This window comes from Nipponia nippon, unplaced genomic scaffold (genome assembly GCF_047370975.1).
Source record: "Nipponia nippon isolate SJK-2023a ecotype South Korea unplaced genomic scaffold, ASM4737097v1 scaffold_14, whole genome shotgun sequence".
NCBI lineage: Eukaryota > Metazoa > Chordata > Aves > Pelecaniformes > Threskiornithidae > Nipponia > Nipponia nippon.
This window is the reverse complement of record NW_028262330.1, coordinates 9692595-9717979: the sequence shown is the minus strand read 5'-3', so window position 1 is coordinate 9717979 and position 25385 is coordinate 9692595. Positions and strand designations below refer to the sequence as shown.

At 41.2% G+C, this 25385-nt stretch overlaps 2 protein-coding genes across 7 annotated transcripts in view; one reads left to right on the top strand and one right to left on the bottom strand.

Moving 5' to 3' along the window:
- Positions 1 to 297: 297 nt before the first annotated feature.
- CUNH17orf67 (chromosome unknown C17orf67 homolog) lies at positions 298 to 6524 on the bottom strand. 2 transcript variants are annotated; one of them, XM_087751182.1, is made up of 4 exons: positions 6009 to 6444; positions 5232 to 5332; positions 2059 to 2198; positions 298 to 555 (listed from the first exon to the last, which is right to left on the bottom strand). In XM_087751182.1, exons 1-3 carry the CDS (start codon positions 6061 to 6063, stop codon positions 2082 to 2084), a joined length of 273 nt encoding a protein of 90 aa, XP_087607308.1. In that variant the 5' UTR covers positions 6064 to 6444; the 3' UTR covers positions 298 to 555; positions 2059 to 2081. The 2 variants fall into 2 exon arrangements, with proteins under 2 accessions (XP_087607308.1, XP_009465223.1); XM_009466948.2 differs by lacking the exon at positions 298 to 555 and having other exon boundaries at positions 1816 to 2198; positions 6009 to 6524.
- A 1396-nt stretch (positions 6525 to 7920) lies between these two features.
- DGKE (diacylglycerol kinase epsilon) overlaps positions 7921 to 25385 on the top strand; it is a 40425-nt gene continuing 22960 nt past the window's right edge. For 3 of the 5 annotated variants that reach the window (XR_015703332.1, XR_015703333.1, XR_015703331.1), the window contains exons 1-11: positions 7921 to 9049; positions 10736 to 10895; positions 11427 to 11546; positions 12459 to 12602; positions 14530 to 14687; positions 14898 to 14949; positions 15100 to 15213; positions 15697 to 15768; positions 16308 to 16435; positions 17372 to 17483; positions 17800 to 21971. Coding sequence is in view for 1 of the 5 variants with exons in the window: in XM_087751170.1 (XP_087607296.1) it covers positions 8592 to 9049; positions 10736 to 10895; positions 11427 to 11546; positions 12459 to 12602; positions 14530 to 14687; positions 14898 to 14949; positions 15100 to 15213; positions 15697 to 15768; positions 16308 to 16435; positions 17372 to 17483; positions 17800 to 17991 (1710 nt within the window). In the remaining 4 variants the exon portion in view is untranslated. Of the gene's footprint in view, positions 9050 to 10735; positions 10896 to 11426; positions 11547 to 12458; positions 12603 to 14529; positions 14688 to 14897; positions 14950 to 15099; positions 15214 to 15696; positions 15769 to 16307; positions 16436 to 17371; positions 17484 to 17799; positions 25346 to 25385 lie in introns of those variants that run through there. The other 2 variants (XR_015703330.1, XM_087751170.1) reach the window with 2 other exon arrangements.

Here is a 25385-nt window from a genome sequence, read left to right as displayed (position 1 = left end):
GGTGGGAGCCGGGGAGAGGCCGCTGTGGCCCGAGAACGAGCTCCATGCCCCTGGGCAGCCCAGCCTGGGCTCTGGGCCGTATTGGGTTTGTCCTGGGGCCAGGGTTCGGGATCACTCTGGCTAGAAGCCGTGTGTTGGCAGTGTGGGAGGAGGCTTTTGCTGAATTCACTGGGAAATTAAACTAGACCTCACGTGGTTCCCTCTCCCCTCTAAGTTCCTTTTGCTTCAGACAGTCTAAAGCTGTACCCTTAAAAAGCATAGTCTAGGACTAATCAGTGATTCATTCTTGCTCGTATCTCGGAAACTGGGGGAAACCCTTGATTTATTTATTCATGCATGCAATCATTAGCAATCATTGCAATCAACTGGTAGGAAATACATGGTGGCCTCTAACATATCTAGCCATTTATAGCTGGAAGTTTTGCTGTATCACTGGGATCGCACTGTATTGCAAAGAGGTTCAGCTCTACAATGAGCACGTAGCCAATGCAGGAATAATCTTGTCCTCCTTAACGCAGCCATAGTGTTTATCCTCTTCAGTGCCTGTGAAGAGATCTGCAGAAAAAAAAGAAAATTAAAAAACAGGCTGACGTCGGCCATACTAATAACATAAAATGGGCTTCAAATCATTTAAGCACTTTTCTAACATTAATTCTCCACAATTGCCTGTGAGCAGCTATTGTGAAGAATTACAGCAGCTGAGTGAGCCAGCTTTCAACTGTGTCTCAGCGGGAAGATTTTTTGAAAACTGCCAACTTGCCTCCTAGGGCTAAGGTTTGGGAATTTTATGGGCTTGTTTTTAAATAAGTTTCAGACCTTTGGCTTATTGTGGATTAACATAGCTCCGTTGCAGTCTACCACAACATCCAGATTTTCAAAGGTATTTCGATATGTACCGGTACAAATAGATAGCACAATTTTAAGCAGACAAACTTTCCGTCTTTTGAAACAGATGAGCCCTGACAGGCACCGTGTCCACATTCTACTGCTTAAAGGCTTTTGAAAGTACGGAGCTAAATCTGCAACTTTTATGTTAAAAAGTTAACTGTGAGTGATACAGCATTGCTGTTATGGTGATGATTCAAATTTATCCCACTTGACATTTCGTGTCTGTTTAAAGAATGTAAGCAGGAAGGCTTATCCTGTTATAAAAATACACACCTGTAGGTATATCTTCTTTTTTTGGCATCACAAATGGCCAGTGGGTAACTGGAAGAGTTTATGATTAATACTTATATTTTACAATCCTATACATTCCTTACCTCACTACATCACAATTTTTAAATGTAGTGCTAAGTTGATACTGCATGCAGAACGCCCAAGGAAGAGAACGATGACCGTACCGCAACCCTAAGGTGCACGGAGCACTACTGGAACGTGTCATTTGGTCACCAGTTGGCTCGTGAGTAGTGCCTGGCTTCTGAGCTGTGCTTTGGAGTGTATTTTCCCAGTGAACTCTGTGATGCGTATGATAAACAGAGGCAATAAAGCAAATGATGCTGGCTATTACACTGATGTTGAAAACCATAAACAGAACTAATAATCCATGCAAGCTCTGTGAAAATGTTCTCTGTTAGTGTTTACCAGCATGTGTACTAAATAGTAAATTCCACTTAAAAAATCAGCAGCTAGCGAATTATTACAGCTGAGATACTGCAGAACAGGCTCAGCTCCTAGCAGGTCAGCCTGCATCTTAAATATCTCAAGGATGACACCTATGAGTTTAATCCTGCCACAGTCCTACGGAGAGCTAAGGGAGCAAGTACAAGACTTAAACAGATGAGATGGAAAAGGAGCACAAGCAGACAGGAGAGAAACAGGAGCAATCTGAAGCAACATTAATAAGAACGTTGTGCAGTCGCCAACTTCTATCCATATAGCAGGTAACCATAACCAAATGTTTTATTAACACGAACAGAAGTACAGTGACACAGTTGATGCCTGGGACCTTTCAGCACAAAGTACTTCCTCCAGCCATCGGTTATTCTCTCCTCTTCCAGTTTGTGGCTCTGCCTTTTATGAAGAAAGAAATACGCACTGTAAAAGAAATCTATATACCGATTGCAGGGGAGGCAAAACCGTTAGACTGGATGGACTAGATCCCTGTTGCAGTGTGGGAGGCAATGCGGGTTCAGCCAGTGTTCAAGGAACTGTTCTTCCGATGCCTGCTCCAAGCGCTGGAGGTAAACCAGATACTCCTATTTAAAGAAAAGAAAAAGTAATTTAATGATGTAACCACTCAAGTCTAATGTCAGGCCGAGGAACCAGGAGAATTTTACAGCTTATGTAAGAGCAATTAATTTACCCCTTAAAATTATCAAATATGGTGAAATGGTGTTGCCAGTCAGCTTGCCCCAACCTAGCAATATTTAATGAATGGCATCATCACCCAGATCAGTAAAGGTGTTGAGAAGAATTTTACAACAATATTCATAAATTAGGAATTCTGCATACACATTTCTTGTTTGCATGTTGACACAGAAGCCTCTGTTGGTCCTGAGGGTACAGGATTCTCACAGATAGGCCTGTTGTAGCCTCTTCTGAAAATTGATTCCTGCTGATTAAAAACCATTAGCCCCTTACAGGATCACGTGGCAGTGCTCGGGGGGGTTCTAGTAGTAGCATGCATCGGTGCTGATCGTTCTTTCTGTGATACATAAAATAATGTGAATTTCCCACGCTAATTTATAGTTTTTTGAAGTAAGCAACAAGTTATCAAACTGAAGTGAGCTGTGTACCAAAAACTTGGCCTCCATCAGGAACAAAATTTACTTTTAAAAAGTTACAGTCCCAGTGCATGTGGACTCATAAGCTTTGTGAACACTAGATACATTTTTTCCAAATATGCCCCCATCGCTTTGCGCAGTAGGCATTGTAGGAATGGGAGCTGTAGCGTAAAGCCTTTGCGCTGGCCGGGTGTTCCCGCTGCCACCCGGTCCTCTGCCCTGCGTGCTGACCGGCGGGTTGGTACGCTGGGCGCCAGCAGTACCCTGCCTTTTGCTGTGCTCGCTGTCCTCGCAGCGCAGGGGGGCTTGGCTCAAATCCCTCCCTGAGACTGCGTTAGGAACTTGTGGAGAACAGGACTGTATGACTGAGAAGATGCGACATGAGACAAAGCAGGGGCTCGGTTAAAGTGAGATTAAAACATGCTGATAACATAAATGGCATTTTTAAAATAATCAAAGATGGCAGATCTTGCTGCCTGTAACCGGACAGGCTTTCTGACTGAAACAGCACTGTGGAAGTCAAACAGTTTCACAAAGAATTGCAAATTAAATTCCCCAGCTCAGCATGATCTGGCCTAGTACAAACAGCTTTTGCTTAAAATAGATGAACAGAGGTGGGTTCACCCCAGCATTCATGTCATTCTGCTACAAAGAATCCATACAAAATCAGTTTTTCTCCTTGAGCTGGTGGTAGAACTGTGCACAAGGACACAGCAGCCACGCACCTTCTTTCACAAGGGAAAATCTCCATGTTCCACATGGCGGAGGGGATAGTTTTTTTATCAGAAGGTATCTCCTTTTCTACTGAAAACCTTGACATTTAGTGAGAAAAACAAATACTCTTATATTTGGGTTTTCTTACAGAAAGCCAGCATCGCTGTGTAGGAAAAAAAAGAAATAAAAAGAAGGTTGGAATTTTTCAACGAAGTGCTACTAATTGTGGTAGGATGGCGAGTGGCGAGGGCAGAGCAGCGGAGGTCAGTAATCAAACACTCCTCTAGCCCCAGCTCCCTCTACTCCCCGCCTAGGATCATAAAACCATAGAATATCTTGAGTTGGAAGGGACCCATAAGGATCAGAGTCCAGCTCCCTGCTCCTCGCAGGACTAAACCGAAACCGTATGACTAAGTGCGTCCAATGTACGCACGTAACTTCCTGTAACACAGGATTTAACTCAATCCAACTTCTCTACTGTTTTACTTATTTTGTATTTAAGATATGTTATATTTACTACATAACATATTATATAATCGTGGTGGTATCTTAAGCATAAGCATAGATGGGAGCTGTATTCCCGCTGATTTTCAAAAACTCCAAGGCTCATTTAACAACAGCTTGGAAATCAACCCAGTCCTGAACGCTGTGGGCAGCAGCAAAGCCCGTGCCTTCTGGGTTTTGGCCCCGTTATACAGTCTTCATTGTAGAAGATTGTTACCAAGCATGGTGCAATATTCTTGTGACGGCTTTCATGTGCTGTGGCCGTCACGCTTGGCAAAGAAGTGTGGACGTCGGCAGCGGTGTACGGCCAGGCACCCAGGACGGCCAGGTGGATTCTTTTTAGCCGGTATACAGTAACGGTTAGAAACGGCAAACCGCTGTCTGTCTCCGCAGTCCTGCCGGGTATATGTCCTAGGGAGTTCGGAAGTGTTCAGCACCTGGCTAAGCTCAGCCCCTTGTAGTTGTCATACATGTACGATCTATTGTGTGCTTTCTGGCTCCTGTGGGGTTTGCCTCTTCCGAACCATCTAATTTTAGCACACTGTATTTACTTTGGAAAGAAATAGGCAGTAATTTCAAAATACATTAAGTACCTCTTGAGAAGTGCAGAATTAGATGTTACATCCTGTCAAAGCAAGTAAAACAGAAGGCTCCTTAATTCTTTCACTTTTTCTTTTGTTGTAATATGGTTTAAAAATAAATAAATGTAAATACTGCCTGCAAAAACAATGCTGTCGCATTCAGCTAGCAACTAACAACTTCTACAATATCATAACAAACCACCCTATCTGTAGCATTCATAAATAAGGGAATGAAAGTGAGTAATGTTAAAAGCTAGTTCAGAACTACCTCGATCTCCGCACTCACCACTGACGCCTGCGTCTCCCTTCTGCCTTGAGTGCAGAAGGTACGGTCAGCAGAAGACTTTTCCTGTTATTTAGTTTTTCAGGAACAACCTGATGAAATCTACATTTCTATAAATGAAAAGTCACTTTCTTCTCAATAATTTAATGGGCATTTTTGAACCATGATAAATAATTTCCACGTTCTGCAAGCATACATTTCCTGAGCAGTGTTCAGCACTTACAGAATGCTACTTAACAGTAACTGAAAGAATGTAAAGAGGTGTTTTAATATTTTAAGGAAGAACTCAGCTGCTTAAAAGGGTGATAACATATTGCTTGGAATTAAATCTTTAGAAATTTAATACTAAACACAAATGTCTTGGTGTTTTTGGTGTTGTTTTTTTTTTTTTAATGTAATTTAAAAATAAATATCATAAATCACCCTCATTGGCTCATCAGGAAAACCAGCTTTTCTCGGTCTGTCTTCACGACGAGTTCTCAGAATCTGTTTAGCATCTTTTTCAGTCAAAATTGGTGAAGTGTCTAAAGAGAGAAAAGCAGAAATTAGTTCTGAAATTACAAAAAATTTAATATTTTATCTGTCAGTTGTAAAATGAAATGTCTCCAAACCTGATTTTTGTCAATATACAAAGTGTTCTGAAATTACAGCCCCTTCCCAGGGGATATTTCGTTCCAGGAGATACGAGTGGAATTTTAAACCATTTTTATATTTGTGCTTTCTATAGTTCTACCAGTATGAAGCAAACCCTACATATTCATGTTACTCTCTAAAATGAGAAAATATAACAGCACCATCTAACCACTGACATTAGTAACTCTTCCAACTCTTTGTTCTTTTCTGTGTTACTTTACTTTTTAGGATTATTTTTCACAGTAATGAGTTAGACTTTTCTTGCAAAGGAGAGATTGCATTGAACATTTAGCTTGCAGGACCTTGGTAAAACAAAATAGTAAGCTCGTAAAATAAAACTTTTTGGTTTTCGAATAAATTACAACAGTGTGGTAATGCAGAGAGTAAAATATCTAATACAATAGCATGATTGTTAAAAATCAAATCGTGGAAAGCCTGCAATATAAAAGCAGTTAAGTATTAAAAATGAAATATGAAGATACTAAAATACAAGGTTGATAAACTAATACTATTATAATACGCTCTGCAGCTCTACACAACGCAGGTTTGTTTCACATAAACTCCTACCTGTAGAAATGGTCCTGAGGACCAAAAAGAAGACAACCACAAGTAACTTCTTCATTTTGATCCTCCTTTCTCTCAGTCTGCTCCAAAATGAGGAACGCTGGCTGAGGCGTTACCCTATCTGGGGCAGCTACGTCAGTGACAAACGTTTGTTTGTGCTTTAACTAATTTGGGTGGTAGTATGATTTTGAAGACATCTGGCCTGAAGTTTTGAATATGGCTATTGTCTGCTCACGCAGTCGCAGCATAACTCTGTTCCTGAGGGAAAGATGACAGAAGATCATTTTTCCCCTTCAGGCTTCAGAGTATTTTAAATTTTTATTTTTGGGGTATTTTAAATCTGTGCAAATAAAACACATGACCTTACATCTCGCATAGCAGGCGACGGTTTCGGGTGCCTAAGATAAATGATGATTTTTTAAAAGAAACAATTGCCCATTCCTGAATGTTAATCTCAAAGGCAGCCACAAAGGGGCCCCTTTGTCAAAAACCATCTCTAACTTCCCTCCGGCACAGAAGTCCATATTAATGTGGTTTAACTCTAGCAGAGCCAAACTACCACTGCTGAAAAACAAAGCAGAGAGATTTTTATCAAATTAATAGGATCATAGAAATGAAAACTCACATAAATCTTCTCTTTTCAGCACAAGCTAGTAGAAAACAGGATTATAAATGTCCTTACTAGGAAACACAACATGAAGTGAGAATGTAAGGTTAACAACTGTACTTGCAAACATTTCTGCCTTGCGAGATGTGAGCGTCCGAACCTCTCCTGAGCCGCGCTGCGCTGGGCACATGGCACCAGCATCACCAGTTGGTAGGGAAAGAAATAAGTGTCCCTTTGAATATAGCGTATGAAATACGGAGTCAGAATTCACCAGCGGCTCTCGCATGAGGAACGTGAGTAATTCGGATTTCCCCTCCGAGGGAAAAGTGCAGCACGTCCCCGTACCCCCCGTACCAGGGCTTTGCCAGCCTGGCGCTGAGCACGCCTCTTCATTTGTGCCCTTTTATTTCCTAAAGAAGTGGTGTTTATTCTGCCCGTGCCGCTATGTCTGCACAAGTCAGCCAGTTTTGGTGAAATCTGGCGGAGAGCCGTGGGTCTCAGAAACACGAGGGCGCGGAAAGGTGCGAGGAAGCCAGCAGCGGGTCAGAGCGCGAGGCTCTGGGAGCGCCCCGCGGCCGGGCGCCTTCGGGGTCTGCTTCGCTTCGGCAAATGCCCGCGCTCGCCAGGCCGGAGGAGCTCAACCGCTCGCGCGATTATCCATGAGTTTATAAAAACCCGAGCGAACCACGGGCTGAAACGGCGCGGGCTGCAGGCGCGAGGGCTCGACCAGCGCGAAGCGGGCGATGGAAAGGGAGGAGTTCGGGGGTGCTGACGTCCCGTGACGGCACTTTTCCTGGAAACCCCAGTATTGTCCAACTGTGGAGCATTTGCATTTTTCAGCATGCGTTTTAAGATACCAACAGCTTAAAATCCAAGAAATGTTATGTAGGCTGTATGGATTTATGTCATTCTTCAAGATACTGTTTTGAAAGTGCAAAACCCTTTAGTTTCCAATAGCTGCAACTATTTATTTCTCGAACTGCTACAGGGGAAACAGTATAACGTGTAAGGACAGAACGAAATTATGGGGGGAAAAGCGTTGATGGTTGGGGTAATAAAGAAACAAACAGCACGGTAATGTAGCCCGAGGGCCGGTCAGCAGCCGCCGCCTCCTCCGCCGAGGCCCTTCGCCCTGGGTGTGCCGCCCAGCGAGCTCCCGCCGGAGCTGAGGCCGGGCCGCTCCGCCACGCACTGTCGCGGCTGCCGGGAGCCGCTGGCGATAAACCCAGAGTCGTGATAAATCGGTGACGAACCCCGCCCCCCGCCGCGCTTCCGGGCGGCGCCCGTCTCCTGGCAACCGCCCGCCGCCGCTTCCGCTTCCGCCGCCCCGCGCATCCCGGGGCCGCCGCGCGCCTCCTCCCGCGCTGCGGCCGCCGCTCGGCCCAGCGCAGGCGGCAGCGGTGGCGGGGAGCCCCCGCCTGGAGCCCCCGTCGCGCTGCGGAGGGGGAAGCGGGCGCGGGGCGAGGGAGGCCGGCGGCGGCCCCCAGCGCAGGGCAGCGGAGGCGGGGGGGCGCGGCGGCCTGAGGGGAGGTGGCGTGAGGGGCCGGGGCCTCGGCGCGGTGCCGGTCCCCCCGCCACCCCCGTAGAGGAGCCGGAGTGGAAGCGGGGCCTTCGGGCGCAGCCAGAGTCGTGTGGCGGCTCCCTCCTGGCGCCTGGGGGGAGCGGCCGAGAGAGCGGCCGGGCCGGGAGGAGGAGGAGGAGGAGGAGGCCGGGCGCCGGCCGGCCTTGCGCTAGGCCCGGGCAGGCAGCGGAGGAGCCCCTCGCACCCGGCCAGCCCTGAAATCCTTCTGTTGCTCAGATGTGGCTCATCTGTAGCTCAGATGTGGGGGCAAATAAGTGCTTAGCCCTAACAAGGGATTAAAAGATGTTTCGTGAAGCTGCGGGTTGGCTCCTTGAAGTAGGGGGCCGTTGCCGGGCTCGCCCTGCTGTCTGCCCGACTGGCGTGAGGGGTTAGGCGGGGGAGGCTGAGCTGCAGAGGGATGGAAGGGACGGGGAGCAGGAGCGGCACCTCCTCCTCGGTCGTCGCAGACTGGAGTTTGGTGTTTTGGACTCTGTGCTCTGTGATCCTGCCGGTGCTCATCACCTTGTGGTGCAGCTTCCAGCGGTCCCGGCGGCAGGTATTGATACGAGACATCTTTTGCAAGAGCAAGCATGACTGGCACTACACGGACCTCTTTGGCCAGCCCTCCTACTGCTGCGTGTGTGCTCAGCACATCCTTCAGGGTGCTTTCTGCAACTGCTGCGGGCTGCGTGTCAGCGAAGGATGCCTCAAGAAGGCTGACCAGCTTTTTCTCTGCAAGGAAATTATGATGAGGAGCAATGGTGGAGCCCACAGCTCTATGCCACACCACTGGATCAGAGGCAATGTCCCACTCTGCAGCTGCTGTATGATATGCAAGCAACAGTGCGGCACACAGCCCAAGCTCTGCGACTACAGGTACTGCAAGGGAATTTGGCTTTGTATGAGCAAGTACGATGCCATATCAGTATTGTATTTTCCACAGGGTTATTGGAATACGTTACCCCAAAGGAGATCCTGCAATAGTCAGATATGAAACTCTGTTAAAAAAACAACTTCAGAGAACCTAAAATTAAAATGGATGCTTGTGGGTAACTTGAGTCATGGATTAAGAGTATGACGTTGCATCTCATGTCTGCTTGTTCTCTTAATTGCATTACTCCAGCATGATGTGCTGGCTACTCTATAATTACATATAAAAGGCTCTCTATGTCCAAGAGAGTTTAATTTTAGGGGATGACTTTAATAAGGTTCTAACACGTTTGTCATTTGTACTGTGGATAGCCTGAGCAATTTGGGTGGCACGGCTCACAATTCAGAGCGCCAAAATGTGTATTTATCTGCAAAATTGGCATCTGCTCAGTGTAACTAGAACAAACACCTGCCCTATAGCTGTTTTAAGTTCATTTTTAAGGGTACTCAGAAAAAGCTAATGGGAAGTTTTAAAAGCTACTGTAATATTGTTAAAGTTTGTGGTAAGAGTGTTAAAAAAATCTCAAGGAACCGTTGAATGGGCTTGTGCTGTCATCAGCAGGGCTGCTTGCAAAGTTGTCAGCGTGACAGATAGTGGCATGTTATGCCAAAATCTAGTGCTAGTGGTCTGGGCCCTGGGTACGGTGTATGTGTGACTTCAGCCTTCTCAAAGGATGTCGTCTTTCCAGCATATATTCTGCCAGCTTTTGTTTTGCTTCTGTGATACTGTCAAATTGCTTGGTAAGTAAGCAGAATTACAGTGTAAATGAGCATACTATCAGAAACAAAACCTTGAGAGAGAGTGTGCGTAGGAGAGGATTTTGGAGGCAAAGGGAGAAGGAAGAAGAGGAAAAGAAGAACGTCACAGTACAGGGCAAGTGTCATTGCTACTCTAGTTGTGTGCTGGATTAGTCAGAAAGACTCCAAAAATAGCTTTCACAGCTGCTTAAACCAAGGCTTTGGATGTAGCAAACGAGGATTAACATTCTGCAGAGGCTGGCAGTGGATATTGCAGTATTTCCTCTTGTTCTGGTCCATTTTCCGGGACGGCTTTTAGAATAGGTCAAAAAGCTGAGCAGTTTTGCATAACAAAATCCCATCGGCCTTATGCAGTACTGTGTAACCTCTTAGGTTTCAGACTTAAAGGGGTGTTATCAATCTTAAGAAATTTATTAATTATTGTTATTAGTAACACTTTATTAAATTGAACTTTAGTGTTTTATCTATACTCTTTAAGGACGGATAGGAGTTCAGTTTCTCATGCAAGCTTTCAGTGTAGCTGTTTATATTGCAGACAGTGCAAGAGGATATTTATAGCATCTGTTTTGGGAATTAAAAAGCATAGAATTAATTTAAAACTGTTGGGTTTTTTTGCCACAGAATTAAAATACTTTTCTAGATTTGCAAGCACATGACCAAGTTATGTAATTTTTTTGTAGCCAATACATAGTCATGGAAAATTCCAAGGAATGCATGGTTTTGTCTGTAACATGCTTAAAATATTACTTATAATGGTGCATGTAAACATAAGTACTTTTTAGAAAGTTAGTCTTATCTAAAATAAATGAACAAAATGGATGTGCCTATTGTTTGAGGATTTTTTTTTTTCATGTTTTTTGGTCTTTTTTCCAGATGTGTGTGGTGTCAGTACACTGTACACGATGAGTGCATGATGGATTGTTTAAAGACTGAGGAGTGTACATTTGGAGAATTCAGAGACTTAATTATTCCACCATACTATTTGTCTACAATCAACCAGATGCGTAAAGACAAAAGAACCAATTATGAAAAGGTAATTGTCTACTGCTTCTTGGTTTTATAATATATTAAAAAAACCAAACCAAAACCAAAAAAAAATGCACACCCCACCCCACCCCAAAAAAACACCCACACATTAAAACTTGAACTCAGTACATTGTCAGGTTAATAACTATCAGGTAAATGTTTCAATATATATGAAGTACTTGCAATGTTAATTTGGAGGTGTTTGTCATTTTATTAACATGGTAGTTGAAGCATGAGCAGACATTTGGATTTTATTGTTCCAAAACAACACGTGAGATTTGGGTACCTTAATTCCTTGAATGTTTTGTGATTTTTCTACACTGTGTTCATAACGTTGTAGTATTTGTTGTCCTAGGCACTGCAGAACAGAAACTTTCTACCTTAGTGTGTCAGAAGTATTTGTTTCTATGTTGACTACTTCAGACTAATTGGTAACTGCCTCGTTTCAGCACTTCCAGGGGACAGGTTTTGGAGAAAGGCTTTAAACATTTTCAAACGTGCAGTATTTTGTGACTGACTTACTGTTACCTTTTTGCAGGTAGTACCTTACTGCAGAAAACACTGGATGCCCATAATCATACTGGCTAACACTCGTAGTGGAAACAACATGGGTGAAACTTTACTAGGAGAATTTAAAATCCTGCTGAATCCCGTTCAGGTATTTACACTGAAATGCCACTATAATAAAATAAAAGCTTAAACTAGAATAAACATAGCTTTGCTTACGCAATGGCAGTAGGATCTTGTGGAAGATCAGTAAAGGAAACAAATTCATGCAGTTTGTTCTTTTAGAAAGAATAGCTTTATATAGAGAGACTAAAAGTGCAGAGGCTCCTCCCACCCCCAAGTTTATTATGGTTCTAATACTGGTCCAGTTTTCTATTTGTAGTAATACATGCGGTAATTCTGTTAATGGTAAGTATCTGGCTCTTGAAACAGTGTAGAATTTTTAGAAAATGAAATATTTAGATCTTCTTAAATTGAAACCTGTATTTGTTTAAATCCTCCCTTCACTTGTGAAAATGTCAGCGTTTGCAGTTGCTGCTGTGTGTTGTTGCTTCACGGGGATGGCACAGGATGCTGACGTAAGGCAGTTAGTTGTTCCTTGGATTTCCTGGCTGCACCTTAATGCTCTTCCTTTAAAGTTCAAAACCCAGCCTTAGAATACAGCCTAATAGAAATCACTATGTGTTTATTTTAAATGCATCCCAATAAGGCTTTAAAGAATAAACTTCTTGGTATGCTGAGTATTTAAAAATAACTTTTATCTGAAGTCTTTCATCTGTACAGAATTCATCGTAATGCGTCTAGATACATACTTCCCTTAGGACTCTGTCAGCTCCGTTCATCAATGGCATTTATTCCTAGTGAAGCAGCTGGAGCTCTGTTGTGAATTTGGGAAACCAAATCCTGCTCATAAAGGTCAAGACAGCTCATTTGCTAATGTATACTGTAAATGGAGAATCTTCGTGTTGCGTTAGAATGAACTTCTTGAAATTGTTTATCTGTGAGGCAAATCCTGAGTCAAGTTCTGTGACCTTACGGAACTCCTTATTTTCCTTTCTTCTAGGTTTTTGATCTAAGCAAAACTGCACCCGCTAAAGCGCTCCAACTTTGTACCTTGCTGCCTTGCAACGCTGTCAGGGTTCTTGTCTGCGGTGGGGATGGCACAGTAGGCTGGGTCTTGGATGCAATTGATGAGATGAAGATAAAGGTATTGTGTTTTAAATTAAAAGGTGTGTTGCGGTGAAATGAGTTTTGGAGCTGCTAAAGTGCTACACCTAATGTCCTACCTGCATTTATTGTTGTCATCTTCCTGAATAAGCCTACAGAGAAATATTTGCAGAATTGCTTATTCATATTGGGGCGGGGGGAAATGCATCTTGCTATGAGTCCCTGCAGTTCAGGATAAATATGAAAGCTTTAGATTTTAAATGATATTTAAAGTTGTGCTTTTCTTGTTCTACAGAAAAGCTGCAGAATATTTTATGCATTGTTCTTTCCTCTTTGTTTAAACAGATTTGTCATAAATGGCATCGTTAATAATGGCTAATGTGCACTGAGTGCTTATTTCTCCCATCAGGCTCAATCTTTTATAACGATCTCATAATTTTTTTGGCTATGCTGGTTCTGTTGCCAGTGCGTGAATGACTGCAGTAGTTTCCATCTGCTCCTTATCACATATTCTGAAGAATCTATCAGTCTGCAGCCTTACCTATTAACAGCAAGTAGAGAAGGAAAAAATAAGCTGTGTGTTTACTGTTGCTTTGAAATGGAAGATATTCCAATTTACAGGGTACTACTAAGAACTCCTGAGAGAATTAAGAACGAACAATAATTACTAGGGCTTTAGTGCTTTACCTAATAACCTTTTTCCCTCGTGAAAGAAGGAAGAAAGTTACTCTTATGTTAATGTCTTTTCTGCACCCCCCGTGGCTTTCTTGTTAATACATGAAATGTTGTAGTTGAAGGCCATTATTACAACTTCAGGCATAGTCAAACGGAGCTTCTTTGAGAATTTTTATGTACTGATAAAGTAGAAATGCAACAAAGTGTAACTATAAAGGTTAATGAATATGAGTATATGGTTACTTGGGCTTGGACACTTGATGTATTGTCCCTCAGAGCCAATATAGTTGATGAAATTTGGGTTCTTCTTTGTTTCGAAATATTCAAATTGAGTGGTTGGAGTTACATAAATACTGTTGAGGGTATCAGCAAAACCTTTTTTATTATCAGCAGTAGGTTATTTGCTCCCTTCGTTTATCTTGACTCTCAAATACAGATTACCTGGCTGATACCTTTTCTTGAAAAAACAGTAACCATAATGCCAGTTATTGCAAGTACTTTTCACAGCTGAATTTCAAAGGCCATAGTACATCTGAAATAACTGTTCACCCTTCTGTGGTAAAGAGAGCAAAGGCATTTGCTAAGGTGGCCGTTTTGAATGTCTGCTTCTGTCACTTACTCTGTGATCTGCAGAGGTGATTATCATCCGCTCCATCTGTTGATGACAGTTGAATCTGTGTGTGTATGTGGCACCTCTGAAACTTAGATACTGACTTTCCTTCTTTGAGTACGTGCGTTTCTCTCCGTGGTTGAATGCTCTAGTATTATGTGTACCTGCTGTTTTAGACCTAACCTGAGTTCAGTCTTGTAGGAGCGTTTTGGTGTCTTGTTCTAGTTCACAGCCGTGGGTGTTACGGCTCTCTTAGTGTTCATACCACTTCCCAGAGGTATGTGCAGTAATAGTGTTAGTAACTCGCCTATGGCTGCAGCAAGTCAGCAGCATATAATCAGGAAATCAGATGAGAAGGTCAGGCTTCCACTTGTGGATCCAAAGCATCCTTCTTCTGAAGGAATACTCTATTCAGTATTAACAATGCATTGTGTCCATATTTATTATTTCCAATGCATTTCCATATGTATTCTCTTTTCTTCTCACAATGGTTTAACATTTCCTGCCTTTGCATTATCCCTACGATAGGTGTACTTAAATGTGCTATCTGCTCCACTAATGCTGCCAGCTCTGTTGTTCTGCACTATGTAACAAGCTGCTATGAAGGTTAATGATATTGGGGATAAAAGGGAGAAAATGAGTGCTAAAGAAGAAGCTAATATGCAGTGTTTCTGTATCTTAGGGGCAAGAACGCTATATTCCACAAGTTGCAATTTTACCTCTGGGAACAGGCAATGACCTGTCTAATACACTGGGCTGGGGTGCAGGTTATGCTGGAGAAGTCCCTGTAGAGCAAATCTTACGAAATGTCATGGAGGCAGATGGAATCAAACTAGACAGGTAAGTAACAGTGGAAAGATAATTCTGTAGAACCAAATACAAATAACTGAGGTCCAAAATTAGGCTTTATTTAGTTGTTCTACAAGGCTTAACTCTTCATCATTTAACTAAATTTGAATGTTTTGGCTTGATCCCAGTATAGATATGAGATTCCTAACTACAGCTTTGATACTGAGAACATGAGTCTAAGTAATGGCTGTTGTTTTTCAGGTGGAAGGTACAAGTAACAAACAAAGGATACTACAACTTAAGGAAACCAAAGGTATGGTTTGCAAGTATAAATATGGATTCTGTGGAATACCTCTATGTTTATACCTACTGTTGTGGTTACCTACTCCCCATTAAACACTGTGACTTTTAAATCTTAATAATGATATTTAATAAGACCATAACTAGAAGTTCTGTCTTACAGGTATTCACAATGAACAACTACTTTTCTATAGGACCTGATGCTCTCATGGCTTTAAATTTTCATGCTCATCGTGAGAAGACTCCCTCTCTGTTTTCCAGCAGAATTATTAATAAGGTGTGTTTGGTAAAGTGACGTTTTCTCCTTGTAGTTGTTGACTTCAGGCTATTTTTTTTTCCTTTACACTGTTTTACTCCCCTACTTCCTTTCATGCCATTTTAAGAGTTTGAACTCATTTTTCTTGGGGAGGGGATTCTGTGGGGAAAACATGTTTCCAGCCTATGCACAAGTGTTCTGCCTTGCCTCTGCTTGCTTACAGAGTATGCTGTCCAGCTTTTGTTTAGAATGTCTCATTTGCTTTGAAACTTAATGGGTTAAGGACATTGCCTATTTTCTTTTAAAGTGGAAAGCAAGTTTCTTGTGCAAGTTGTAGCTTATCTCATGAAGAAAGCTTAGTTGAAGGATGTGCAGATATGTTACGTATGAATTTTAGATAAGGTTTGCAGAACAATAATTATACATGAATATTTCAAATAGTCTTCATATGTATTGTCATTTTCTAACAGTGTTTTCTGTTCTCCCTGTTTTTTTTTTTAATAGGCTGTTTATTTTTTTTATGGAACCAAAGACTGCTTAGTACAAGAATGTAAAGATCTTAACAAAAAGGTTGAGGTAAGTTTTTTTTTTTTTAACTTGCTTATTCTCTGGACAATCAGTGGAGTGTAGAAACTTACGTTGTGAAAGAAAAGGGGAAAAACTTTGCAGTTTATATCTATATGATATTTGTATAAGGATGGCTCTGGACTTGGAGTGTTTTTGATATTCCTTTTGCTATCTGCAGCTTACTTCATGGAATTCATGTCTTTGAGCATACTGAACATTCCTAATTTTTTTTTTTTCTGGCCCTGACTCAGTTCTATGAGCTCAAGTACTGATATTCAGATAAAATTTGCCTTTGCACCAGACACTTATGTAAGTGAGAGTTCCTTTTTTTTTTTTTTTCTCTATTAACAGAAATTTATTACAGCTTAGGATATCTTGTGAAATCAGAAGTCATTTATTTAAAGTATGAAAAGAAAACATGTTCTATTTGTACCGGGCCATTTTTTTTTTTCAAGTGGAAGCCTATTAAATGCATAAAGAGAATAACTATCTTATGTTGGAGTACTGCATTTGATCCACAGTAATTAACTTCTCTTTGTCTTTTAAAGCTAGAGTTGGATGGTGAGAGAATCGAGTTGCCCAATTTGGAAGGCATCATTGTCCTGAATATTGGATACTGGGGAGGTGGCTGTAGGCTCTGGGAAGGAATGGGTGATGAACCTTATCCCTTGGCGAGGTACCCAGTGCATCTTTTTATTTTTTTTTTCCTTTTAACAGTTCTTGTAGTGTAAGCAATTCCCTCCAGTAGGCTGTGGTTATGTAGCCAGCCTTGTCTGAAAGTCAGAAGGATTCCTTGTGACAGTAGGCTATCTCAGATTTTTTTATTTTCCTCATGTTAGAGACTTCAACTAAGTGCATCCCACACATCAAGTTTTTTTTAAGACCTTCTCAAAATATCTGGCATGATTAAGCAATAGCGTTGTAGAAGGCTATTAAAAATAAAGGTAGCCTTCAAAAAGCAGAAGGTACGTCCATTTCAGAATATAAAAGAACACATCTTAATAGAGGTTAAAATATAAAGCAAAAACAAAGCAAGCCAAAAATTTGACTCCCATGCTTGAGTAAGTTGGCTGGAGCAATACTAAAGAGGAGAATAGGTGGGTACATTAGTTATTCCCTCTTGTGACTTCCTTCTTCAGAAGCCATGTATGTAAATATACTTCATAGTTCTATTACAAGGCTTATGATCCTGAATTTCTAAAAAAATATGTGGGCAAGTCTTTTACCAAAATCTAAAAAATTAAGCCATTAAAAGATTTTCCTGTAGATTAATAACTGAGTGAAAAGATAGGGAATTGTACAAATTTATGGAAGAGAAATCCACCGTGGGCCTTAAATGTGCGCAGTGAGTCTTGGAAAGTCATATATCCATAATTTCCAGAAGCTAGCTAGGGTGTAGCAGGTGGTGTATTGCTCCATACTTGCGTTTTTGTATGGCTTCCTTTGCCGTTCAGGCTGGTTTGCTGTCCAGCACAAACAGGTAGTTTAAACATATTTGTAGAATAACATTTGTTGCCTCTACAGGAATAGCCATAAAAGGACTGTGTAATATTTGGACAGGTGTTCTGCAGCTCATGAGCATCACTAAAGAGTCTCCTTTCTTAACTTGTAGACATGATGACGGACTTCTGGAAGTTGTTGGTGTTCATGGTTCTTTCCACTGTGCACAGATTCAGGTGAAACTAGCAAATCCTGTTCGCCTAGGGCAGGCACATACAGTGAGGGTAAGTGGTGTTTATGAACCTGTTTCCCCAAATTTTTTCTAATACACAGTATAGAATCTCAAGCGCTCAACTGTCTGATCCGAAGTTGCAGTTTGCGGTTGAGCTAGATGTTTCTCTTGCTTAGTAAAAATTAATTATGTCATAATTCACAGTCCCCTGTTGCTGTGGTTGGTGGCCTATGAGTGCAACTAATTATATACTAAGTTTCTCCCTGGCCCGGCTGAAAATGTGCAGCGTCAGTATACCGTAGTTGTAAAAGGTATCTTCAGAGCTACTCTGAACTGCTGTGATTGTGTGTTCTTCTATTTAATACTAGCTGATCTTGAAGAGTTCAAAGATGCCGATGCAGGTGGATGGCGAGCCGTGGGCTCAGGGGCCCTGCACTGTTACCATAACTCATAAGACACATGCACTGATGTTGTATCACTCGGGTGAACAAACAGACGACGAAGCTTCCAGCATGTCTGAGCAGGACCACGTGAGAGAACAGACGGATGAAGACGTATAGGTTTTGTGGAATTTCACGCAATACAGTGATGAACTTCAGCTCATTAAAAATACTGAGAACGCCTCATCTAGATTAAGGTGTATGCCATACGGTTCGTACTTGTGAATGAACGAGAGCTGAGGAAAAAGCCATGCTTTCATGTTCATGAAAACTTTCACAGCTGAATTACCACAAGTGTTTTGCCTTTTAGATTGGTGGTGATACTCAGCCTTTCTAGCTGGAGGAGTTAGTTACCCCAATGGCAGGAAGCAGACAGATACTGCAGCCCTTCCTTGCTGTGGCATCAGATCTGCTGCATGTACGCAGTATAGTATGCAAGAGGCTTGATACCCTTGGAAAGGGGAACAGCTAGGAGTTTGGCCTGCTTCCACCTGCCCTCTTCCCCAAAATGGTTCCAGAACAGAAAAACAGATGAAGTAGGATGTGGGCTGATTTTCTGACAGCAGCCTGCCCCTGGCTGCCATCTCTTCTTGGGAGCAGGACAAATACTTTTTGGTGTGCCTGCTTGTGCAGTGCATATCTGATAGGCTTGGCTGGGAGAGCAGAGGATCTGGGAGCTCTTGGGCAGGTGGTTAGCAAGAAGGATGCTTTTGGACCAAAGGTTTCTGGAAATGTTCTGTTAGTGAATGACCTTTTTCAGTGGCTTTGTAAGCCATAGACAGAGTACTCCTGAGGTCCTGAGTACCCAAGATACAACTTCAAAATAATTGTACCATGACTTGCACTGAATGATCCTGTGACTGACTGCTTCAGTTCAGTGAGGGACTAATTCTAGTCTAGTTCTCTGTCTCTCTAATAGTAACATCTTAGTTCTTGAGGAGGCTTTTTGGAGGAAAACTTGGAGAAAGGAGCTGTCTCTTTTAGCTGCTTACAGGAGGGTTTTAAAGAAATGATGATTGGCAAATGTGGGGTTTTTTTAAAGGCTTGTGAAAGATCTTCCTTCATAATCACCTGAAAACGATCAGTAGTCAGTCTGTTAACTGTTTAACAGTTAGTGGTCAGTCTGTTAACTGTTTAAGTGTGGAGATGGAGAGCTACGTTTGCAGAGGTTAGCAAGTTCTGGTGTTCACGTGTAGAATTTGATTGTGGAAAAAAAGCATGGAAGCATTTGTTTTCTGACTGGCTCTTAGGGGGTGAAAGATATCTTGTTGGACCTGAAACTTCATTTCCCATATGAATATAGGGTGAGAAAAAGATTGGTGATCTATACTGATAGTAGAGGTTAAGAACACATACAACAGTACATGGAAAATGTCAGTTTGGCATATCTGAAGCTTCTCAGGTTAAAAGCTTCTCAGGTGAAAACACCTTCATGGTTAACAGAAGTAAAAATCTGCTTCCTTTTTTCTTCTTTGTTGTAGGTATTTTAAGCCTGCAGCAGGTGAGAGCTATGAGTTGAGGTTTAAAATTTGTCACCAAGTAATTCATTTAAGTCCAGTTGAGTTACTGAAGGTGATCTTCCAATTAGGAAGAGAATTTACGCTGAATGTATCATGCATAAGCCAAGATCATAAGAGAAGTTGAGAGCCTTGGTCTGAACTTTGAATGTTGCTGCTTTTGTCAGAACTCCCCCAATTTTTATTTTTTTTCCCCCCTTTTTTTCTTTATGCTAACTGAAAGCGATACCATTGGGTAAAGTAGGCTATGTTTCTAGGCTTTGTAAAATGAAATTGTTTTTCAGCAATCTGTAAAATGACATTTGCATTAACAGTGAATGAACTATTTATATTTTAAAATAATTTATGAAACCTTGGCAAAGTCAGTATTTTTAAAACCTTCAATTGTAATCCTCTTTGGAGAGCATTTTTAACTTGATGGTATTCGTTGTAGAAAGTGTATGTACTAGATCTTAAATACTACTGGTTATCAGTGAATTTATAGCTGCCTGAAAATGTGATTAGAGTGTAATGAACTGTAAAGCAGAAGCCATTTGTAAATTCCATATTCATTAGCCTTATACACCTCATCTTAATTATTTTATTGTATGTAAATATAGAGAAAAAATTAATATTTAAATCTATGTACAAAGTGTTTAAAATAACCCAAACCATACTATGTTAGATAAATCCGCTACCCTTTTTTTTTAGTGATGATGTTCAATTTGTATTAGTTTCAAAAATCTTACTAGTTAAGTTATTAATTTTTTTTTTAAATAACTTGTAACCATCAGCATCCTAAAAATAGTTAAGTTCTATGCTATGGTTCTTACGTAAGTATTGTTTACAAGCAAATGTCGCGTCTGGAAAAGCAGGGTATGAAAGGCAGTATTTTCTCAAGAGAAACGACACCACTGGCTACCTGATCTAAACTATTCATAATACAGTTTAAAGCATTACCTGAAGTGGAGCAGATGATTATTCAAATTGTTTTATAGCCGAAGAACTTTTGACTGTTCAAAAACTTCATTCTTTGAACTCCTGACATCTAGAAAAAAATAACTGATGCCAAGACTTTGAAAGCCTCCCTTTTTTACAGTAGGTGAGCTGGCTTCTCCGCTTGTGCTTTGCCTGAGTGGGTACCAGTGGTGGTGTACTATGTTTGTGCAGGCGAGATCCTCCCGCTTACCGCTGCAGCTTGCTAGGAGTCCAGTCCTAACTGTCTGAAATCCTCTTTGGGAAGTGTAAATCCTTTGTTTCTCCAAAAGGAACAATGGAGAATTAGAAGGGAAAGTAGCGTCTAATTGGGTGCTTGTTTGGGACACCCCCTGGTAAATGGTCTTGTTTGTATTGGACAGATCCTCCCCGTCTTGCATATGGAAGTGAAGAAGTTTGGTGTTTTACAAATTGACTGTCAGTGATTGCAGCAAATGATAGGTAGCAAGCGTAGCCATTGTAAGCATGGGGAAGCCTCTCGTAAAATTGTACTTATGGTATGGAGAATATTCTGTAAGGTTGAAGTGTCCAGTTCCCAACCAGACATGGGGTCAACCTTCTATTGTAACTATACGTAGCTGTCATATGCACGACAAAAAAAAAGTTCTTTTTAAACATACAGTGTTAGCACTGGAATCTGTTGGGAAGTCTTGCTGTTTTCAACAGGCTGTCCTTTGATTTCAATGTGTCCTCCTTTCCAGTATGTTGCAAATTGGATTGAAGCCTGTTTTGAGTTACTTTTATGGAACCATTTTAAGTTTTAGTCCAGCTGCAGACAGTAAATGTCAGCAATGGGCTCCCAGATTCTAATGCTAACATAAATGACCTTTTCTAATTTGTAATATAGCTGTAGCTGCTCAATGTTGTCATGCGTGTTGTGACCGTAAAACTGTTACATGCTTTTTTAATGTTGTAGGTGCATAAAGCACCAGCACAATTAGCTGCTCTGTAGCTCTTCTGAAAACAGATTGGAAACCTGAAAATCCCGCAGTGCATTCTCTATCCAGAAGAGGGTACTCTGCAGCCGGATCTCACGTCCAGCGCTGAAGACTTTTCCCTTACCCTGTTAATGAGTAACATTGGGAAAAATAGTGAAAGCGATGTTTCCAAAAGACAAATAATGAATAGTTTCTTCTGGCAGTCTTCATACAGTATACCTTTGTGTAAAATGTGCGGGGTGAATCATAACATCAATTGTCAAGCACTCAAAAGTGAATTCACAACGTTTATTTTTAAGTTTTATTGCTGCATACACTAGTTTAACTGAAGTTTGGTCAGATTCTGATAACTTTCTTTACTGTAGGTTCTCAATCCTGTGACATGCAATACAAAAAACTTAAACTTGTATGCAGAGCCTTTCTGTGAGTCGGCTTCCTACCCTGCTCAGACCTCGCTTGTTTACACCCACGTTGCGAGAGCGTGTATGCATGTTTTCATGCGCATAGAACTTCTTGTCGTAGGCTTTGTTTTACTTTCTGTTTTCACTTCAGCAGTTCATAGCAGTGTTGAACTGTTTCAAATGCCACCTGCATTTTGGATCTTTCTCCATGTCTGGACTTTTTAAACTGAAGGCCAAACTTGGATTCTTCGTCCTCAAAAACAGCTGAGGTGAATGGCATTCACTTACGTATTTATTTTCCTAAGTATGTGTATTGTTCCTGGTGTTTAAAGCAGGTTAGGCTAGTACTTAGAGCATACTTTTAAGAGCACTTTGGAATTATTGCAGTTATTAAATAACATAATCTTGTGTTTTCTTTCTACTGCAATGTGTCTACTACTGTCTTGTGTTTTCTTTCTACTGCAATGGTGATATTTCTGTTTCAAATTAATTTGGAATTATGTTCAAATTTGAACATTCTTCTCAGCTAGCACTGTTATGAATTGCATTTCATCTTCATAATGTAAAGACTATATAGCATAATTCATGCATTTGATACTTCTTTTTTTTAATGTTCACTTTTGATGTTGCCCCTTCATACGTTTTTTTTTTTCCCAGGTCTTGCTTTTGTCAGGCACTAAGTAGTCTGAAACACCATTTACTTTAGTTAGAAGCTTTAAGTACTTGCTCTCAGAAAACAGACTTGAGTTTCTCCTGGTTGCAAAAGCAAATGCTACCATGTTTGAACACACTTGGAGAAAATCATCTTGTTGAGGCAATGCTTATAGCAGGAGTAAGTTAAAAGTTTCTTCTGTATAACTGCAGCTGATTCAGATTGAGGATTTGTTCCCCCATACATTTTGTCTTGCTAGTGCTTACAACTACTCAGTATTTCTTTCCCTCAGTCACTTAATTGCTTATTTTATGCTGGCTCACTTTCAGCTAAAAATGTCATTTGGGACAGTATCAAAAGCTCTGCTGAAATCGGGATAGTGAGCTTCTCTTTTGTCTACTTTATCCTTCATGCCAGCTAGCTTATCAGAAAAGAAAATGGGAATGCCTTCACACAGCTCGTTCTTTGCACAGTAACCCACCTGTTTGGCTTTTTCAGTCACCGTCACCACACCTGGAAGATATTAGAAAGGACTCCAAAGGTTCCCAGTCCCACTGAACTATTCTGAAAGTACAACTTTTGCTCTTCGCTGCTGGGGAGGAACCTCCCCATTCTCCACAGGTTCTGAGCACTGATCATTCAAGGTTCTGGTTTCAGTTTGGCCAGTTCCTTCTCGTTTTGCATTATGTTGCACTGAAGCTCGCAGCTTTTATAGCGTGTGTTATTGTATCTCACTGGTTAAAAACCACTTAAAGCACTGTACCTTAGCTGTGAACAGCATAATGGTATCAATGTTAGAATACTTAATCTTTTTTACTTGGTGACAAATGCTTTTTGGTAGAGCACCACTGTATCCTGGTGAGTTAATCTATGGGTAAGAGTAGGACACTTAAGAATCTTTGCATGTGTTCTAACTGAAAATCCTTTTTTTGTTCTGTATTTCATACCGTTTACTAGCAGTTTTCTTCCTTTTGGAAAAGAAAAAAGATTTGACCCTTCAGTTAGGAGTAAACTAGGATATCTTCAGATTTAAAAGTACTAGTGGCATAACTGAGCGTGTTGAATGTGAACCACTTATTTAAAAATGCTCTGATTTTTTTTTCCGAGAAATGATAGCTGCTTCCTGAACACAGGAATGGGACAACAGAGAGCACTTGTTCATTTAGCAATTAGGTGAATTGAGAGAATTTACACATTTTGCATTTCGACTTCATTTAGGCCACAGTTTTCAAAGCACGGCATGACCAAAATGTCTTGATCTCGCTAAGAATGCTGAATACCCAGTTCAGGTTTTGGGCATCTCAGGGAGAGACTTCTAGCAGGAGTAAAGCCACATGCCTTGACTAAACCTAGCGCTGTTATGCTGGTTTACATTCGCTGAGGATCTGGCCCTTACCTGTTCAAAAGTATGAACGTTTTCAAAATTTTACTCTGTTTCTTGTTAATACTGCCCTGCGTACCGTGCTGTATACTCGTATGGCTGTACGTAATTCATTTGTTGCATTGTTTCATTTCCAACTTGTTTGTGGATTTCAGCACGAAAATCGTTTTCTTTTTAAGAGTCAGTGGAAACTTATGTTGAGTTTATTGCGTTCTGTATCTTCAAAGTTTACATCCCTCAAAAGCCATTTTGTCTGCTACCAACTGTTGTCATCCTTAGAGTACGGCCAGCCGTCTTCTCTTTCTAGGATTTTTATAGTTAAACAGAATGTATTTTTATTTTTGTAGCTTGTAACTTCAATATGTATAGTAGTTATTTCTATTTAGTAACTAGTGATCAGAATACTGTAAAAATGCTACTTTTAAGAGTTGTAACTTTAAATTAGTAATAACTACTTTCAAGAAAATACCAGCATGTTAACAGTTTAAAAAAAAAAGTTATTCTGTAGCTTGGAACTACTGTGATGCTGTGACTTGGGATTTGTATTGAATGTGTTTATGCCTATATTCTGAAGTTGCACTAAATAGGTAAAAAATGAGCTTAAAATGCAAGTAATAGATCAAAAAGCAGAATTTATAACATCTTAGGGTTTTTTTCAACCAAGAAAGGTGACAACTGGGATTCAGTATTTTTTTGGTTTTCCCCCGGAAGCATAAGGAAGGCGTGATGGGACTACTCTGGACAGAACAGTTGTTTCCTTATGGTGCAGTTTGAGATAGGTATTAGTTAGTGCCCAAGCATAAGCAAAAGCTGTCTGCACCATTCCTGCCTCTCTTAGAGAACAAAAACTCAGAGCAAACCTGAATGCTCCCAGCTGTAAAGTATACGAGATCTGACTTGCAAAGAAATAACCAGCCAACATAATGTTGGACCTCCAATATAAATGTCTAAAGCCAAAATATGTTACTTTTTTTCTTGACATCAGGTGATGCTTTCAAATCCCAAATTGTTTTTCCTTTGTTTTTTAAAAGAAGGCGGGCTGAAATGGGAGGATAAGGAAGCATTACTGTAAAACTCCTAGTCATAAAAGCTGGGAAGCGTGTTCGTTCTTTGCGGCGTAGGCACAGGACGCGTGACTGTGGAACGCCTCGTGAAGGTCTCTGTTTGCACCCTCATTGGCTTCGTCCAGTATGTCTGAAGCGGGTGATAATGCCATCGCCCCCGTAACGGTGACGTGCACTCGCGTCATTGCGTGCGGGTGATGCGTGTTATCTGAGTACTCGGGCCGGGTTCTGTCTGGGAGAAGCTGCAACTCTGAAGCCGCAGAACTCCACCCGGTTCTGTGGAGGTACTCCGCATCGGCACAGATGGAACGGAAGAAAAGTTTTGTCTTCAGTCAGCTGTACCGTGGCCTGTCTCTTGTGACTTAAGCTCCCAGAAGACTCTTCTGAGAAACATCTGCTCCCTGTTCTTCATAGAAGTTTGTAAATACAGATTTTTCACAGCACTGACTCTGTTACTGAATTTCCTAATGCATCTTTTTGTTGTCTTGCTATTTGTACTGTATTTCTCTGTAGATTAAAGTGTGTGGATTAAAGTATTTAAACTCACTTTTTCCTGTTCCTCACTATGCATAAAAGCAAATGTGGG